This window comes from Salvia miltiorrhiza, chromosome 2 (genome assembly GCF_028751815.1).
Source record: "Salvia miltiorrhiza cultivar Shanhuang (shh) chromosome 2, IMPLAD_Smil_shh, whole genome shotgun sequence".
Taxonomy (NCBI): Eukaryota; Viridiplantae; Streptophyta; class Magnoliopsida; order Lamiales; family Lamiaceae; genus Salvia; species Salvia miltiorrhiza.
Genome location: NC_080388.1, coordinates 50,997,083 through 51,017,051, shown reverse-complemented (window position 1 = coordinate 51,017,051; position 19,969 = coordinate 50,997,083). Strand labels below are relative to the sequence as shown.

The 19,969-nt window shown below is 36.6% G+C and overlaps 2 protein-coding genes and 1 long non-coding RNA gene across 3 annotated transcripts; 1 reads left to right on the top strand and 2 right to left on the bottom strand.

The window, feature by feature from the left end:
- The first annotated feature begins 1,900 nt into the window (after nt 1-1,900).
- Nucleotides 1,901-7,246, top strand: LOC131010051 (uncharacterized). The gene is made up of 11 exons (XM_057937446.1): nt 1,901-2,427; nt 3,284-3,603; nt 3,724-3,801; nt 3,946-4,048; nt 4,189-4,277; nt 4,461-4,572; nt 4,972-5,025; nt 5,107-5,155; nt 5,875-5,975; nt 6,538-6,656; nt 6,732-7,246. The coding sequence occupies exons 1-11, from the start codon at nt 2,035-2,037 to the stop codon at nt 7,078-7,080; spliced, it is 1,767 nt and encodes a 588-aa protein (XP_057793429.1). The 5' UTR covers nt 1,901-2,034; the 3' UTR covers nt 7,081-7,246.
- A 2,964-nt stretch (nt 7,247-10,210) lies between these two features.
- Nucleotides 10,211-10,946, bottom strand: LOC131010050 (uncharacterized). Its single transcript, XR_009096456.1, has 2 exons — nt 10,403-10,946; nt 10,211-10,256 (listed from the first exon to the last, which is right to left on the bottom strand). It is a non-coding gene; the product is annotated as an uncharacterized LOC131010050 (long non-coding RNA).
- Nucleotides 10,947-14,156: 3,210 nt separating this feature from the next.
- LOC131009687 (probable manganese-transporting ATPase PDR2) lies at nt 14,157-19,873 on the bottom strand. Its single transcript, XM_057937099.1, has 10 exons — nt 19,819-19,873; nt 19,611-19,687; nt 19,319-19,501; nt 18,275-18,325; nt 18,068-18,193; nt 16,928-17,007; nt 16,527-16,635; nt 15,281-15,402; nt 15,013-15,078; nt 14,157-14,834 (listed from the first exon to the last, which is right to left on the bottom strand). The coding sequence occupies exons 1-8, from the start codon at nt 19,871-19,873 to the stop codon at nt 15,283-15,285; spliced, it is 801 nt and encodes a 266-aa protein (XP_057793082.1). The 3' UTR covers nt 14,157-14,834; nt 15,013-15,078; nt 15,281-15,282.
- Nucleotides 19,874-19,969: the final 96 nt, after the last annotated feature.

The window sequence follows — 19,969 nt, the reverse complement described above, 5'->3', positions numbered from 1 at the left end:
TTCCATTCTATTTCCATTCCTCTACTTGAACCGAACGAGCACTTAATGTTTCCATAAGCAGATTTGGAGGTTGAAATGGTAGTTTTCATGTTTTACTGGTTATTAAAATTATTCTTTTCTTCTGTTGAGAAATTGGTGGAGAGAATTGAGAGAATGGGCTTTATGATACGAGAGACTTTGCTGAATTTGTAATTTTTTTTGTTTGAAGGGTTATTCTTTTACTAGGAATTTAATTGGAAGCTATAGAAATAAGAAAGTATTTTTGTAAATATTTTTATTATTGTATTAAATAAAACATTATAATGATTAAAATGATGGCTATTAATAAAATTAGGATAATTCTATTCATAGCCTCCATTTTACTCAATATAGTCTCTATATAAAATAATAATAATAAATAATTATAAAATTACAATTGTACTCTATAACTTATAGCCCAAATTAAATACATAATTTTATCCTTATATTCCCAATATAATTTTTAATAAGAGCATCCACATCGGTATACTCGAGTATGCACTCCATCGAGTAAGCCGATGTGGAGCGGCCCTTACTTGAGGCTTACTCGAAAAAAAGAGTAAGGCTCATCCGCTCTTTTCCCCATGCTAATGCGTAAAAAAAAGAAAAAAAGAAAAAAGAAATGAATATTATTACATGGAGGTTGCAGTTGCGGTGCCATTGAAGGAGGAGGAAGAAGTGAAGATGAAGCGCACGAGCAGCAGGCCTATTAGGTTAAATGAGTAGTTTAAATTTTAAAAATGTAATTGATCTGAAAATGTTTGGGCTTCTATTTTAAATTAATTTTAATTTTAAAATTACAATTGGCCTAAAAATGTTTGGGCTTGTAGTTTTTCATGTATTTTTTAAATTTTTTAATTTATATTTAAAGTTTAGTAATTTAAATTCAAGTATGTGTTATTTAAGTTGGTGCAATTTAAATTAAATGAAATATACAAAAATCAAAACTAATGAGAATGAGTCTCCCCAATGTGGCTACCTTACTCATAAGTGGTCCTATCCTCTAAAAAAATTCTTACGAGATTAAAACACCAACCTCTGCTCCAGATTCCTCATTTCTCAAACCCATTTTTTCTCTGTTCCATTCTGCATTCCTTCCTCATTCTCAATCACAATTTTTACCATTACATTCTCTCTAAACTGATATACGAGTTCATATATTACTACCCCATCAAATACTCGATGCAGAAAATTGTCATCATTAAATACTTGACAATAAAGGTGTTATTCAATGATTTAATTGATACTATGTTTAGTTATTGATCTTTGATTCGTAGGTTGGTTGCTTAAAATGAAGAAAACAAAATCATCATTAGAATTAGAATCAAACTCAAAAAACAACTTTCAAATCCCTAAATTTGTTAGCATCATGGATAATTTTGGTATAAGCATACAATTGTATTGTGGACAACCTCTGTAAAGATAGTCAAGGAAAAAATGAAAAATAAAATCATTATTAAATTGAGATTTAATATAAAACATTACAGTAAAACTATAAATAACATATGAAGATACAAAAAATGAACGAGCAAAAATGTTGCGAGAAATGAGAAATTTGCAAAAGAATGAAAGATTGATGATGAGGTTCAATCTCCAACAAACAAGCCGCGGTTATATATATGAAGTAACAAAAATATATTTTTTGTAGAATTTCTCAAGGGAGGTTATAGGGTTAAAATTGACTACTTTTTATGATTTATTATTATTATTTTAAATGGGGGTGAGAGAAAAAGTGGGGCTATATATAGAATCACCCAAAATTATCTTTATTTTTTTGTTAGATAATAGGCCCAATAGTGAATAATTGGCTAGAATGTAATGGGCTTTTATAATAGACTCATAATTATTTTAGTTGCCGGGTCGGCCCAATACTCATTTAGAATCTAACCCAACCCGACCATTTTGCTGCTTCTAGCCTTCTGCCACCAATCGTAAAGGGGAAGAACATAAATTATTGCAACAAAAAATCCTCTACAAAAAAAAAAATTGCAACAGAAATTCGACTGAATTAGTTCAATGGGAAGCCGTTCGAGAAAATCGCGGCACCGGAATTCTTCCCCGGAGCCATCAACGTCCACCGCCGCCACTTCATCGTCATCCGCCTCATCGTCTACCGAGGAGGAGCTTGATTCTTCGTCTAAGTCGCGCAAACGACGTCTTGACAAGGACCGTGACCGAGAGGAGAAGCGAAGGAGTAAGAAATCACGAAGAGATGGGGAGAAGAGTAAGAAGAAGAAAAAACACAGCAGAAGAGAAAAAGAGAAGCATAAACGAAGGGAAAGGAGAAAGCGGAGATATGAGTCGGAGGATGAGAGCGGCTCCGGGTCGGATTCCGAGCCGGAAAGTCCGGAGAGCGTTGTTAGGTTAATACTAAAGGAATTTCCTGCTGTTGCTGGGGATTTGGAGCAGGTAGTTTAGAATCTAACAAGAAATTTACCACTTTGATGTTGCTAATTTTGTTCTCTGATTTGTCAATTGAATCACTCCTGTTTCTATTTTTATTTTTTTTTTGTTAATTGAAGCATTTGGTTTTTGAATAATGTTTTCAGTGCCTGAATTTGTTTGGAGCAAATGTTAGAATTTAGACAAAAGTAATTAGGGTTGTCGTTGATAATATTTCTAGACTTAAATTTATGATGCTAATAGTTTTTGGTCTAGTTTTTGGGATTGGAAGAAGTGAAAGATCAAAATTAGATTACTAAAAAAGACCGTATCTTTTGGAAGAAATTACAGCTTGCCGTATTCTCTATGAACTACTTAGACTGTATGCATGTTGCAACTGGGCTCTTTGATTGCAATAGTGTTAAGTATTTCATGTTTAAATCCTTATAACCTTGCCATCTTGAGTCTTAGAACTTAATTAAAGTATTTTCCTTAATATCGACAGGTGATGGAGATTTCAGTCGTTTTTTTGTTTTGCGGAAGTTTTAGAACAATGAGTTTTTTTCCTTTTGGTTAGAGATCATAATAAGCTACTATAAGATGATTGGGGGGTTGACGGGTTGTGCTTCTATCGTTACTTATACTACTACATTTACTCCAGGAATCTCTTATATGAAGTTATGAACTTGCAGAAGGAAGTTGAAAATTTAAGGAAATACCCTTGAATCAATTTCATGTTGAAGTCACTTAGATGGAATCATTGAATTTATGCTTTATGATTCCTATTCTTGTACAGCTTTTTATCCACCATCATTTTTTTTATTTAAACACTACTTTTCTAAGAATCCTGTGAAGTTTCCTTATCAATGGTGCTTTTATCTAGCTTTTGCAAATGATTGACGAAGGACAAGCAGTTGATATAAGGGGATTATCAGAAAAGTCATTGGTCAAGCATCTTCGGAGGTTGTTCATCTCCTTGCACCTCAAAGAAAATGGTGACAAAATTTTTCTACTGCCAGATAAGGCGAGCCCTACGCTAGATATTGTTGGTCCAATTATCCTCTCTCATATTCAACCACATAAAGAGCTTGAACATCTAGAGTCACATAAAGAGGCAAAATCAGTGCCCCCAGTACCAGAAATGGTGCCTGGGACTAACAATATGGATGATAGGAAGGATGACTCTGTTGGGCCAAGAAGAAGGTATCTAATTTGGGTATCTTATTTGAGCTGATCTTTTAAATGCAGCCTACCATGTTGGTTTAGTTATTCGAGCTTGCTTGTACCTGTATTATTCGATGATCTTGCTGCTGGTTCCTGCAGGGTCATTGGGCCTGAAATGCCATCCGCTGACCTACTTGCTGCAGCAGCCAAGCTAACAGAAGCTGAAGCAGAACTAAGGTCTAGCTCATAGCTTTTTAGTTGAATGTAAAAGATTTTCTATAATTCCTTTTCATATAGTCTTTTTCATAATTTATATATTAAAAAGCTGAATCATCAGTCCACCATTGTAATTTTGTATTAATATATGGGAATGATCAACAGAGAGGCTGAGTTGGATGGAGACGGCGATCTATTTATAGGACCTCCACCTCCTGCTGTTGTTAAAGAAGCTGAGTCTGCAAATGAAGCTGAGCGTTTTGAGGAGGTTACTTTCTATTGTCCTTCCAGCTAACTTTATATAGTTATTAAGTTTTTGATACAATAACACAAACTCTTTGTTCATGTAAATTGATAGCTTGTATTGCAACATTATTGCATAGCCTGACAGCTTTGCTATATGCTTAGATTACAAGAATAATTGGTGCTGAGGCAGATAGTCCATATGATATTGTTGGGGCCAACAAAGATATGGCAGCTGAAAGTATAAAGAAAAGGTATGCATGCATTTATGTTTTGGGCATGGCTCAAACTCTTATGCTGGGTACTAAAGGTGGAACTGCAGTGCTTAGTAATTGCTTTCTCTTCACTTGGCCATTCTTGCATCTTTTCCTGCTCTATTGACTTGTATACATTATTTTTTTCTGGATGAAGTTGTTTGCTGATATTTTATTGTTTAGGTATTGGAAGTTGTCTCTAATGGTTCATCCTGACAAATCATCTCATCCTCAAGCTCACCAAGCTTTTGTTAAGTTGAATAAAGCATTTAAAGATTTACAGGATCCTGAGAAGGTGAGGTTTGTTAAACGTTTATGGCTTTGTAATAACATTTTGATTTTATTTTATTTTATTTATCTCTGCTTCTATCTGTGCTGTGCTTGTGAATAGTTTGGTACATGCGTTGAACTGCTGGAAATTTAATTGATTCGGAAATAAATGCTTCTTATTCGTTGTCACTTGCCTAAACCTCTGGACAAAGTGGAAGACTTTTTGTGCTTATATGCTTCTAACTACACAGGAAATGAGAGAAGTACTTTAGTGTTGCAGAATCTCATAAATTAATGCATTGTATAAAGCTAGTTTTTGCCTCTTTGCTTACGAATAACTAAAACCATATGCATGTTTCTTGATGTTTTAAGTATATGACTTTTAATTCATCTTTGTATCTTAATCTATTACCATTTTTTGTAGCGAAAAGCACTAGATGACAAGTTAAAGGAAAAGGAGGAACGAGAAGCATTTCAGGTACCAATATCTCCATGATATGATAGTCTGTTAGACACCTCCTGTTGGCTATACTTGCAGAAAAATGTTCTATATTTGCAGATAGAGCTGAAAGCAATGCGTGAAGCTGCTCAATGGAGACGTTTTCAAGGTTTAGCATCTTCTGTAAATTCCTTGTGGTTCTTATGCATGCAACTGAAACTAAAAATGCAGCGATGGGTAGTATTGGGTGTGATTCTTTATTTGTGATTCTCGAAGTCAGCATAAGTGGTCTAATCTATATAATGCAGGCTTCTAGATAACAATTTAGAACTGCAACCACCAATAGGAAAGTACTCCCTCCGTCCACCAATTCTTGACCCATTTTGCCATTTTGGTCCGTCCACCAATTCTTGACCCATTCCATTTTTAGTAACTTTTTCACTCACAATAAAGTGGGACCCCCATTCCACTCACAATAACTCCACCCATTTCTTCAAACCCGTGTCACTATGCAATGGGTCAAGAAATGGTGGATGGAGGGAGTATTTCACTACTGTTGACTTAACCAGAAACTGATAACTTGTGTGTCCTTAGCAACTTGTTCCATTGTTCTGTACTTCTGTGTTCTCTATCTTTTTGGCCCAATAGTTGATGGATATGTATCAGCATTTTGTTTTACCTCCCTCTTCAGCCTCCTCTCTCCTCTTTCGCGCATGGTCATTGCCACTCTGTTAAGAACTCGAAGTCATATATAATCTCAAAACTCCATTAGAAGGGAACTAAGAGCAGATGTAGGAAAGGAGGGTCTGCATCTAGCAACTTAGCCGGCACATCTGTTGTTACTTAATACTTTATATGAAAATGTTGAATGTGTGCATGTGCTGGTAGGTATATCGATGGAGGGTGATGACCTACTTCTGGCAGAGATGGATGCAAAAGCTGCTCCAAAGAGAGATGAATGGATGACAACATTACCCCCTGAAAGGAAGGTAAATAACATTTCTAGCTTGCCTTGTTTCCCTGCAAAATAACCTGTTTATGTGAATCCGCATCTTTGTGAGCTGTAAAGAATGGTATCATTCTTCCACTTGTATCTTCAGTAATAGTTTATGGCCTAACGTATACAAAGTTTTTGGTTGTCTAAGTAAACTATAAGCACAATATGTAGTACATAATTATAGTACCTCAATTAAAAGCAATAACTATCGTTCATGATTATATATGTAATCCCCTTATAGTTATAGATGTGAAGTCAGAGGCTCCTCCCTTATTTTTCCCCACTGTCAATAGTGTGAAATTTAGGGGAAAAATTATTTACCCATATGCATTAGAGTAGTCTATTTAAGGATGCCATAAGGTCTTATATTGCTAAACTGAAAGTGAATTCACATGCACATTATACTTATATGGAACCTTGTCTTGTCTGAACCAAGCTACGACGTGTGATTCTTTGATTAAGAAAGAAGCAAAATCTGAGAGCACTGATCAGAGTGTCTTCATGATGTTCGATACCCACTTTGTTGTTGTTTTTAACTTGGTACTCTTATTCAGCCTGGCAATGGTATGAACATGCATTCGACAAGATTTAGCAAGACCGGGAAAGAAGGACGCGGTGATACAAGTGTTTGGACAGATACACCTTCGGAACGAGCTCAAAAAGCAAAAATGAAGTAAGTGACTCTTATTTTAAATAGGTTGAAAGATTATCCAAGATGTGATGTCTGACATGAGATTCCCATGATCAGTTATCTGGAAGCCTACAATGAGGCTGCAGCGCTTGCTTCAAACGAACAAGAAAACACAAAAAAGAGCGCTGATGCAGAATTGGTAGATCAGTACAACAAAGCGAAACGCTCCAAATCCTTGGTAGAGAAGCACATGGAGTCGGCTAAGAGTCGTTCAAAGAAAAAGTCGAAGCAGGGCAAGCAGGAGCCAATGAACGAAGACTGGGAAGGGAAGCACCCGTGGAAACCTTGGGACCGGGAGAAGGATCTGACAGCAGGAAGGCAGAGCGTAAACTTGGATGCGGACAACATGGCTCAGGGTCTTACTTCCAGGTTTTCTTCTGGATCCTTCCAACGAAACTTTCTCTAATCCATTTGCTTGTATCATTAGGCTGGATGGTTCACCTTGCCCATAGAGTATACTGCTTTTCGTGTGAATCTGGATTTGTAGTCAATAGCTTTATCTTGATAGTGTTATAATTATACTTGTAGCAGATGTAGCTCCACAATCCAAAGTATATCTACTTTTACATCCACATCATCATTGTTTAATAATTCTGGTTCACACCATTGTAGCCATGCTCTTTAGATGTCGAGAAATACTTCGAGGGTGTTTGGCTAACCTTATTTTAAAGAGCTTATAAGAAATAGTTTCATAAGAGCTGTTGTCAAAGTGTTTGGATAGTTGAACTTATAAGTGAGAAAATTTTTAGTAAAGAGGTGAAAATAGATGAAATTAAAAGGGCAAATAGCACCAAAATCCCTATAGTTTCCTTGAATTCGCATTTTTTCCGTGACTTTTAAAATTCTTGTTAAAATCCTTGAACTTAATTCCGTTTCTCGTTTTTCCCATAAAATTGATCGGCAATATAACTAATGCTGACATGGCTGTCGAAAAGCCGCGTAGGATTAAGTTTCCGGCGAAGCAAACGACATAGTTTAAGCTAAACCCTAAACGACGTAGTTTTATGTCTATTTAGGGAATTAAATGCAATCCAATCGAAAAATTGAGAGAAAAATAAAAAACTTGAGGGCAAAATCAAATTAGGGTTCTTGAGAAAAACACACCCAATCCATGTCTTTGTCTTCATCATCCCGCCGGAACTTCGCCTCCGCCACTGCCATCTGTTACCACTGCTCTCTCCGACCTGAAATCTCTTCTCCATCTCTCTGACACCGCCCTCTGATCCCTCCCAATACCAATCCACGCAGAAACCTCCACCGCCGCTGCTACCTTCGTCCCCTGCCCTTTCAACACTAACCACTGAGTGCGCCAATTTCAATGAAGAACTTTGGCCGGAAGCTGCCGCGCTGGATTTTATTCGGTTTCTTTCGTCGGAGATTTGGGCAATTCGTGGTGAAATTGAATCATGGGGCGATGGTTTCCCCACTGCTTACTCTTCTAGAATTTTACTTGCGACTCTGACGGCGATGACAGAGAAGGAGTAAGAAGGGACTGTTCAATCGTGTATGAACATCGTGTTTAAAACGACGACATTTTGATCCTAATTTAATGACTCAGCACAAACTTTCCACATAGGTGACACGTCAGTGCAATTAGTTGCCGGAAAACGTCATTAAGGGAAAAACGAGAATCGGAATTAAGTTCTAGGATTTTAACGAGAAATTTAAAGGTCAAGGGAAAAATGCGAATTCGGGGAAACTGTAGGGATTTTGGCGCTATTTGTCCAAAAATAAATGGTGTAGATTTCATTAAATCTACACGGACGATGGTGATTCAAATATGTAGATTTTTAGATAAGATATTAAATGAATGTAGGACCAAATGCTTTTTCTTTTTGCAGATGTGTAGGTGCTGCACTAAAGACCAAATACTTTATCTTTTTCAGATGTGTTGATTGACATTGTCAATCACATTCTTCGTACAATAGGGGAGTGATAAGGTTGACGATGTAGATTAAATGAAATCTGGATGGATGGTGGCGATTTAAGATTTTCAAATAAGATAGTATTGGAGAATTTTTATTATTTAAGAAGTACACGATTTCGATAATCAACACACATATTTCTTCTTTCACTCATAAAATAGAAAATTTAAAAATATGAACCATCATAATATTGGTTCTTCTTCACTACTTTCTCATTCAAGTTCAAGCTCATCTGATTATGAGCTTGAACAATTAATCAACGAATGTAATGTTGAACATCAATTGATGGGTCAACATATTTTGAATAAAGGTGGTCTTGGGTACACCTGAGTGTACTGTACAACCGGGTTATACATTTACTTAAACTTTGACCCACACCCTGATTTGAATCCATATCCTGACACAATCCATATAAATAATACTCCCTCCGTCCACGAATTAAAGCCCCATTTGAAGGTGGGCACGGAGATTAAGAAAGCTGAAAAAGGTGTTGTGGATGAAATATAAGGGTAGTTGACTAAAGTGTTAAAGGTATTGTGTGGTGGGTCCACTAGTGATAAAGTGTAATAAATATAGAATATAAAAATGATAAAGTTGTTGTAAGGTGGGTCCATTAGTGGCAAAGGGTAGTAAATATAGGAAAAGAAGAAGAGTAAAAAGGTACATAAAGCACAATAGGGCTTTAATTGGTGGACAAAATTTTAAGCGCAAGTAGGGCTTTAATTCGTGGACGGAGGGAGTACTATTTTGGGTATGGATCAATTCGGTTGTACAGTACACTCAGGTGTACCCAAGATTTTGTGTTTTGAATAACAATCTTATTGTAGCTCAACTGGTTGAATATCAAAATGCTACAAGAATTCATGGAGGTTCAGTTCTTGCTCTACAAATACAATAGAGGAACCCTTGGAGATGCTCTTACAACAGTTGGATTTTGGGCTAGGATGAGCAATAACATTTTTGGTCCATCATGAAAAATATGTTAAGCTCTAGTTTTGAAGTCGAGTTGGGTCTGTAATTCCTTTTGAAGTCGGTAGATTTTGATACCCCACCATTACAACCAATATTAACCTAATGATGCTCTTTAGTTGTCATTTTATATTTTTACTCGATCAATTCACACGAATAAGGATTTATACAACGTAGTTATATTTGGATTGTATTTGAATTTGGATTGGTTGGCCTATTTTGGGGCATGAGATGGGTGGGGTGTACAAACTGATTTTACAACTTCATTTGAGAGATTTATTTGTTTATCGAGCTGGTGTTGGAGCTGTCTTTAGTCGTAGAAATGAATTGAATTTTGCTGGTCATGTTTTTCGTTTCTTCAATTCATACAATTATGATGATCAAACATGAAACGCCAACTTAACCATTTTCTCCATTAATGCTTCATTTGCCCGAAACAGATCTAAAAGTGACCAAACCTGGACTTTGTGCATACCAACTCCTAAGGCATCCTTTGTGCATACTCATTTTGATTAAAATGAAGGAAACAAATATCAAAACAAACCAATTTTAGATGCCTGCCTTTCTTCAAATCAACAACACACAGATGCTATTCATATGATGAAATGTTAAATATGCCAACACACACTCAAAGCCATTCAACTTTTTCTTTTTGTGAATCCATAATTCGCAAAGCAATCCTATCATCCTTCATAAGCAACAAGAATACATATATAGAAAAGAATCTGAATCATCCTCGACTAAAAACAATACAACAAATAACCCCTACATACAAATATAAATCCGTAAAAGTAGATTCACAAATGACCAAAAAAATCAGAGTCGAGTTCTAACCTCAATTGAAATGTAAGAAAAGTTACAAGGAATTAGAGCAGCCCAAACAATACGAATACCCCGAGCAATATTAGCCATATGATGTGAACCAATAAAAGAGCCTGCCCCGCGGGGCCCGACCCGCCATTGCCGACCTCACAATAACCGAATTTCTTCACACGCGCTCCCGCACAATGGGCCTCTGCGCAGCCGCACCAATAGGTCACGCCGTCCACCCCGCAAACCGGGTCGGGCCGGAAGCATTTTTCGGGGCACATATACGGTTCCGAATTCAACGGGCAGAGGTCGTTTTCTGGCTTATCAGACGGCAGCTTCAGCAGATTAGGGTCGGATCGGGCGATGGGGAGGAGAAGGGCGGTAAGGAAAACGGCGAGGATGAAAATTGAAGGCGGTTTGCCGGTGAATAAGCGCATTTCGGCGACCTTTGAATAGACGACCTGAAGATCGCCTCTCGACGATTCCTAGATCCAACTATTTTTTTTCTCTCTTACCGTAATAAATTTCAAATTCTAGGGTTTCTTTTATTTGTGGAATCCGATTTGGGGTTTCCTTTTTATTTTTTCTTTTTTCTGGTTGGACAGTTGGACAGACTGATTCCTTTCTTCTATTTTTCACGTAAAAATTGTAGTAGGTAATTTCAAGAGAGAGAGAGTGAATTATTTCTTTGTGTCGGATTAGGTAGCTGTTGTTTACTTACCTTATCTATATTTTTATGCAATTTTTTTTGGAAGTGATTTTTTTATGCAATTTCATATCACAACAAATCAGGCAAGTACCAATATTGCATTATTTAGTGATAAATTTCCTGCAAATATAAGTGCGGATAATTTAATTTAGATCAGAATATTTTCACCATATAAAATGGTAGTTTACAAAATAAAATTCTCTTAAATCATTTCCGTTTTATTAATAAAATGTGTCACTGTGCTGGTTAGTTTAAGTGCGGATAATTTAATTTAGATCAGAATATTTTCACTCTGGAAGAGCTGACTCTGGGAACGCTGGACTCTGGCAGGGCTAACGGCAAGGTTGGCTCTGGCGGCCTTGGTCATCTCTGGCGAGTGATTGTCAGCTCTGGAGACGTAGGCAGCTCTGGAATGATTGTCAGCTCTGGCGAGTGATGCTTCAGTGGGAATGACATCAGTTGCGCTGTCTTTGTTCATCAGTCAGCAAGTCAGAACCTTATTCTAAACACTTTGAACTCTAACACTTGAGTTCAACGAAAAAGACTAAGGCTATAGAAAGGATCTAAGGGATTTTGGTATCATCAAAACAAGGGTAAGGATATTTCATTCATTTGCCTACAAAATGTGCATCAGCTTTTACATCCATAAATAGCGTAATACCATAAATATGTATCACTAAATGTAAAAACTAAAATTACAAAGAATAAAGAAAGAAAATGATAGAAGAACGCTGTAATTTACAGTGCAATTTTAGCATTGGATTGGAGTCAACCAACTCAGCAGAAAAGCGTTCAACGCTAATATGACATGTGATTTTAAGATACTGTGCCTTTTTTTACATTATTGTATGTATGCCTAGAACCAAATCTGACAATATATTTGAAATGTTTGAAAACTTGAGAATAAAACTAATGTTTTTGAAATATGTTACTGTTGAGCAAGTGATCAGCGCTCACGCAATAAACCAAACAAAACCAGCGATTAATCGAATAAAACAAGAACAAAGGAAATAAACGGAGAAGAAGAACGCAAGATTTTTACGTGGTTCGGCAATGTGCCTACATCCACGGAGGGGATCTCTGGATCCTTTCACTATCGGAATATTGAGATTACAGATACAATCGAGAGCTTCAAGCTCACAACAATGGTGTTAAATTATAGAATATTGAGAGAGAGAGTGGCAACACACAAGTCTCAATATTCCGATAGTGTAACACATAAATCACTAGCCCTGTTAAGTCTTCTTCGTGGATACGACTTGGGCAACTTATCACTCTACGATTGACCTCGTTCTCTTGCGAGCAATCTAGAGATACACTTTAGGTTGAACAACAATATTCCACCACTTATAATTATTCTCACTTTTACTTTTTCACAACTCTCAATATTAATTATAATATATTTTTCACCACTCCCAATACACTCAACAACTTTTTCTCCACTTTTAATACACGCAATAATGTTTTTTTCTTAAAACACGTGTCACTCCCTCCTAGAAAGTTATTTCGTGGATGGAGGGAGTATTATATAAAATTAAAAAATACATTAACATGAAATATAATTTAAAAACACATTAATATAAATTACAATAATATAAATTAAAATATAAAAATACAATAGCATAAAATTACAACAACATAAAAATACAAGAACATTAAACTAATAATACAATAAACTCTAGTAAGGTCCAAGATCACTTTCAGATCCTCCGTCGCTTCCAGATCCTCCAAAATCTTGAATATTTCCTCCAAACATATTGAAAAGATCATATGGACTTGAATGTTGTTGTCTTTAAAAAATGATTTTAGCTTGTTCACTTTTGAAGTAATCTCGTCTAATGGGATCAGAAATATTGTCAGTGTCCATCATTAGAATTTTATTATAGGGCAAATAGCACCAAAATCCCTATAGTTTCCCCGAATTCGCATTTTTCCCGTGACTTTTAAAATTCTTGTTAAAATCCTTGAACTTAATTCCGTTTCTCGTTTTTCCCATAAAATTGATCGGCAATATAACTAATGCTGACATGGCTGTCGGAAAGCCACGTAGGATTAAATTTCCGACGAAGCAAACGACATAGTTTAAGCTAAACCCTAAACGACGTAGTTTTATGTTTATTTAGGGAATTAAATGTAATCCAATTGAAAAAATGAGGGAAAAATCAAAAAATTGAGGGCAAAATCAAATTAGGGTTCTTGAGAAAAACACACCCAATCCATGTCTTCGTCTTCATCATCCCGCTGGAACTTCGCCTCCGCCACCGCCATCTGTTACCACTGCTCTCTCCGACCTCAAATCTCTTCTCCACCTCTCTGACACCGCCCTCTGATCCCTCCCAACACCAATCCACGCAGAAACCTCCACTGCCGCTGCTACCTTCATCCCCTGCCCTTTCAACACTAACCACCGAGTTCGCCAATTTCAATGAAGAACTTTGGCCAGAAGCTGTCGCGCTGAATTTTATTCGGTTTCTTTCGTCGGAGATTTGGGCAATTCGTGGTGAAATTGAATCATGATGGTGTTTCTTCATCCCAATTATCCCACTCTCCTCCAAGATACGATGGATGATGGTGTTTCTTTTGGGTTGATGGATTATTTTGCCACTTCATATCCTCACGATCCCTTGCTCCAAGTTGTATGTGCATTCTGCCATAAAATTCTCGATCTAACCTCTCACGCATAGGCTTAAATGCATCTTGTACCATTCTCCGTAACTCCTCCCTGGATACGAAACGCGGCCAAACTGATACCAAATGATGTGAACTTCGCTGGTGCAGGGCTGAATCGTGCAGGGCTGATGAGAGCTCTACCGGACCGATCAACAAACAACACGCACGGAAGACTTGAAACGAGAACTAAAATAAAAGGAATGATAAAGGATGGAATATCCCAAAATATCTGAATTTAATCCACGAAATGATCTAGGCGAACGAATCCCTAAACCCCCACGTATGATTGACGCAGCAACTCGGGGACGATGAATGACACCCGACGAGAGTTGGTTGAACTCGCCGTTACGCCGATAAATTGAATTCGCCTTTGGCAAAATCAAGAAGAACTCGAAGTCCTCAAGAGAGAATAAACTCACAAATTTGATTGATAAAAGATAAGTAAAAGTTATGTCTATACGTTCAACATGCAGCCATATATATAGGCAAACTAAACCCTAATCTAATGAAGGAAACAAAACGTAAAACAAGGAAACAAAAGAAAACTTGTTCAGCACGATTAGACAAGGCTGGCGAGAACGCCAGCTCTGGAAAACTCCATCTCTGAAAAACTCCAGCTCTGCTCTGATTAAAATAAATAATCCAAGCTAATCTACCATTTGTTTTGACGGATTGATTAATTTTGAACTTGATTGACCATCTTATTTTTCAAATACTCCCTATGTTTTATCAATCTATCCTATCACTCAAAGTAAATGCTCCCTAAGTTTTCCATTTCAACCTGTGGTTCCTCAACTGAGGCACAAATAGCATCAGCAAATATAATTTCCCTTGCTAATTTAATGAAGCTGGCCATGAATTAATATATGTCCATCATCACAAGATACATCTCAAAGCTCTAACTGACCAAACAGATTTTATTCCATCATCATGCCAAATGAAATGCCAGCTGTAATAAATCATATTGCCATATAACAATTCCGAACGGTACCAGAAAGTGCTCACCAGATCGTGCGAGGATTTTTTTAATTCCGACAACACAGAGGCTGAGTCTCCACGGATAGGGCAATTGAAAACCTGAAGTAACCATGAGGGGCAGGGCATCATACAAACAATTATATAGCATCTAGCTGATAGATCTCCAAAGCAAATTGATCAATTTAATGTTTGAGCTTTATAGTACTCATTTTTCTTTCAGGGTGGAAGGTGGGGGCGCTAGGGGGGGATCAGGTAAAGTGTCCTTTAGATAACTTACCGCAAATCCAGCAAAAGTAAGACCACTTTCTACAGTGTCTCGCTCTAAGATTCGCGCTTCACTAACCTTCAGTTCAGTAATAAATATGGCATTAATAATATGTAAAGCAAGATATTAATGAAAAGGGGCCAGTGCATTCAAGTGATCTTAGAAAATAATATGGCTTCCCTAACTGCATGAAATTGTTGACAAGATGAAAGAAAAAATGTAAATATACAAAGTATAAGTACAAAGATGCAAAATATGGCTAGGGTGGAAAGACAATTACTGTCATGTCTGGAAGAGACTTGTAAGCCAAAGCCAAAACACGGGACCCTTGACGTGTGTGTAAGTCTCAACATACCATCCGGGCACGTCAACAAGCCTTTCCTGAATGGTTTCTGGAGCACCCTGAAATATTAGGAGATGGGATCATAAACCATTTTATAATCCAAAAATTAAGTACATAAATAAATGAGAATAAATTTGTAATAAATCAAAAACCACATCATAAAAGTGCCAATTCAATCATAGAAGCAAAACAAAAGAACGTATAATTACTGCATCTCGTATTCTTGTTACAGCATAAAACACAACAAGCCTCACGAGCTCAAAAGCCAGAAGGATCAGGTTTGGGTATTAGCATATCTGGAGCTTACAAGCCCAAAACATTGCAGCTTAACATTTTAGGGCATGCAAGCACTCCTTGCAAGAGCACCTTTTCAGGGTTACAAGCTTGTTTTAAGGAAAAATCGTACTCTCCCCCCACTATTATTTTGTTAAGTTATCCGAATTGCAGCCTCAGAACAGCTAACTTCCCCATCCCTCAGCAACACAATCCCAGTCCAGTAGGGCCTCTAGAACCTTTAATCATGTCTGCCACTTTCCTTCTTTTCCTGTGCCAGCAAGATTTATCCTTGAAGTAGCCCTGGAACAGCCACTTCTTTCCTACTCCATCAGCCCTCTCAGTTTCCATTCCATAGCCAGCATCCACTTTACCTAGTATATGTCAACAGAAGATTTGCTTTCGACTATGAATCTATACCGCCTCAGCATACCCAACTGCCCCATCCCTTTACACAATCCAGTCCCAGTTCAGTGATGGCATATCATTACAACAACCAAACCATTGATACCAGCCACATAAATAAATTGAGGTTATCTTTCCAAATCACTGATTAGTTATATTAAGAAAGATTTAGAAACAGCTTTTATAAGCACAAAGATGCTAAAAATCACATTAACTGGCATGCCCATTCCTAAACAAGGCCAACTAATGCAACGATTAAAACTCAGAAACTGCAATGCACATCATTTGGTAAAAATGGTTATGATGAAAATAGATTGTCTTAATGATAAATAATTTTTTTTCAGCTCCAGAGCATCCCCATTATGAAGTATATGTTTTTAATGGACTTCAATCTACATTTGCATGTTTTCTTTAAAGTAGGTGAAAGATTGCTTTTTATGCAAAACTTTCATGATGTGCATGTGGATAAATAATACGTGCACGAACATATACTTTGTCTCCGTACCTTAACAAAAGCAAAAAATTGCTCCTGGACACGAACAACTACTGCCATTCTTTTTAAGTGAGAAGCAAAGTGATGCCTCTGAACAATCTGGACAAAATTGGCACCTCCCCTGCATTTGTTCGCATAGAGGAGAATAACGCAAAATAAGATTTACAGCAGAGTGTTAGTTAAAAAAAAACAATACAGCGAAATTCAAGAAATCAACAAATGGCGAAGAATTGTTCTTAGTGTATAGATGTTTATGAAAATAGAATAAAATCACAAAATGAGAAATCCAAGCCAATTAGTATGGCATAGCAACAAGGGTTTTCTTTTAAAATGGAATCAAGTACATTTTAGCATCAGCTACAAAAATCAACTATATCGACATAATGGCACTAACTGAAAGATTAATAGCATACTTTTTTGGCATGGCCTTTTCATCTGATTTGTAGGTCCAATCAATTCCTTTCAGTGAAGCTTTCTCAAGAGGATCACCAACCTACATAAAGGTGTAGAGGGAAAATATTACTTCATAAAACATGAGTTTACTAAACGGATTATACAAATTTAAGACTTCTAACAATTTAAATACTGGAGGGCTCATAAAGTTTCATGAACAACCCAAAGGTCCCAAACCAAAGAGAATCCGATGTCAATAAAACATTTCAAACATATTATAGCAGATAACAATACTATGTGATTCAACCTGAGTGACTTTTCTATCTACCTACAAATCAAAGCCCAAAAAAGGGTAACATATTGACAACATAATATACCTAATAATATCAGTTATAATTTTCTTGCAATGCAAGTGAGCAATATACCTTATCAATGTTTCAGACTTCTCAAATAGGGAAACCCCGATTGTGAGGAAATGCAATCATCGTGGCTATGCATGTTTGTGATTGTAGACAGGATGACTTGAGAAAAGAAAGATTTATTACCCAGTCTTCAACAGGCCATGACTAGAGAAAGCATAAATTTCCAGGAACGTCATTTACAAAATGCATAACTGTCTAAGAACCACATAAACCACTGCACCTTAGTAATACAACCACACATTCCAAACTTTTCAAAATCTTTAGTTTTATGAACTTCCTACCCCTATTTTCTCTTTCCCTATCCCCCCCTCCCGCGTTCATAACTAATACTCCCTCCGTCCACAAAAAAATTGCCACATCGTAGACGGCACGGGTTTTAATAAAATGTGAGTGGAGTTGTTAGTGGAGTAAGGGTCCCACTTCGAATGTTAGTGGAGTTGTGTAGACCTACTACTATAAATAGAAGTGGCAAATTTTTCGTGGACGGGCCAAAAAGGAAATTGTGGCAAAGTTTTTGTGGACTGAGGGAGTACTAATCATGAGTTATGTATAAACATATTCCACATACAAAATCACTTTAAAAGAAATAAAAATACATCGTGTAAGAAACCATAAATCACATAGTAACAATCTTAAGATATGGGTCACTAAAGTCATCTGACTCTTCTACTGAATGACATTCCAGATTTTGAAGCAGTTAGCTCAAATAAATGCTTCATAAATGACAATATATCATACCAGTTTATTATCCACAAAGACCAAAGCATGACAGGATGCAAGTATTTCCAAAGTTCGATCAGGCACTTTAGACATTTCTGTTTCTAAGTCTTCACTATCTGTCAGACCACCAACTCCAGAAAATTCCTGAGGACCAAATGAAGAAAATAAACAAAATATACTAAAGGCTCAAGAATAAATCTGTATACTTCAACTTGAGCATCGTACCATGTCATCTGAAGTTAGCGTCCCAGTCTTATCAAAACAACATATATCAACCTGAAAGGGCAAATAGATCAAAATCAGCAGACAAGCTTTAAAGTTAACGTAAGAACAGCAGCCAAAGAAACAGCTAGTGTGTGCGTGTGTGTGTGTGTGTGAGAGAGAGAGAGAGAGGAGATAAAAACAGTAACTGACATACTCTAGCATTTTTTTAAAAAACTATAGCAATATGAGACTATAAAACACAGTAAGCACACTTTTATACAGGTAGAATTAAATAGTTAACACTGAGTTCTAAGAACACAAAATTTGAAATTCCAAAAGAGTAAGATTATATTAAGTTCAATCTAACCATTTATAGCCAATATCGATCATTTAGCACGTAATATCACACAGAACCCTAAGCAGCACTTCTGCACAGAGCATCAATCCAGTAACATAACAAGCACTTGGCTACTATGTCCTGCTAGTGATAGACAAATTTGCTAACTAGAATAAGCTTCTGATTGGTTGGTTGCAGCTGGCAATAGGTCAAGGATTAATTATAAGTTATAACTAATTGATCAATAAAGACCAAATCTTTGGAATAAACTAAAAGGTTAAGGGCAATGCTAATGAGGTACAAGATCATTCAAATTCCACAATTTAGAGGAAACTCAACTTTCAACTCCAAACCTGATACACTCTGGACAGAAGAAAAAGCTTAGATTGTTTTGGACAGACAAATAAGATTTTACGAGCTTGTACGACAGAGATCCTTTGATATGTTGGAGGACTCAACATAAATGATTCAATATAAGACAGAATAGTCTCCTGGTTTCAATTAATTCAGGTACATTATACCCAACTAAATTATTTCAAATATAACAATAAAAAACAAAACCAGTATAATATTTTTAAAGAAATGTCAGCTACGAACAGCAGAGAAAACAAAATCACAGTATTATCTTAATCTCAACAGGAAAAAGAGCTCGAAGATTGGTACTAAATGAACCACCCACTAATATTTGTACAATTCTATATCAGAAAATAAAAGTTGGTATTATTCACCTTTCCAGCAAATGGAATTCTAAATGGTTCTGTACAGTAAATTCCACGCCGGGCTAGAGCAATCAGTGATGTATTAACAGCTATTGACAGCTCCATCGGAAGTTCGGGGGGAATAACAGAAGTAATAATCAATGAACAACTCAGAAGAAGCTTGTATTTACTCCTTGTTGGATCCTCAAGACCCTGTGGAACAATTATTGCATAACATACACCATGTTCTTTACAAATGAAGTATCCACGCAAGATAGAATTAGAACGTGATCTTCATGAACATATATAAGAACCACTTTACCTTTTTAAGGACATAACCGGCAGCTATAAGAGAAAATACTACCAAGAACAAAATAAATAGCCCACTTTCCCAGTAACCTAAGGATCACATTCAATAATAAAATTGTAAAGGAAATTATGAATAGATTATCCATATAATATTAATAAACCAACTAGAAACCAGAAACAGCTTTACCCTCTCAGTTGAAAACAATATAGTACGCATTAACTTTCCTTGACTAGTTTCAAATCCAGTTCGCAGCACAACAGCCACACAACCCCCATCAGGGGCTTTCAAGTGAAATGACTGTATCAAGAAGATAATAAATTAATGCACAAGTATGAACAAAACATGTGAGCGTTCTGTCAATTGAAAGAATA

Coding starts and splice junctions, on each gene's coding strand:
- LOC131010051 (XM_057937446.1), top strand. CDS start 2,035: ATGGGAAGCCGTTCGAGAAAATCGCGGCACCGGAATTCTTCCCCGGAG. Junction 4,049..4,188: donor AAGCTGAGCGTTTTGAGGAG/GTTACTTTCTAT, acceptor CTATATGCTTAG/ATTACAAGAATAATTGGTGC. Junction 5,976..6,537: donor CATTACCCCCTGAAAGGAAG/GTAAATAACATT, acceptor ACTCTTATTCAG/CCTGGCAATGGTATGAACAT.
- LOC131009687 (XM_057937099.1), bottom strand. CDS start 19,873: ATGGGGGTTGTGTGGCTGTTGTGCTGCGAACTGGATTTGAAACTAGTC. Junction 18,326..19,318: donor GAATTCCATTTGCTGGAAAG/GTGAATAATACC, acceptor TTGCCCTTTCAG/GTTGATATATGTTGTTTTGA. Junction 17,008..18,067: donor TCTTTGTGGATAATAAACTG/GTATGATATATT, acceptor ACCTTTATGTAG/GTTGGTGATCCTCTTGAGAA.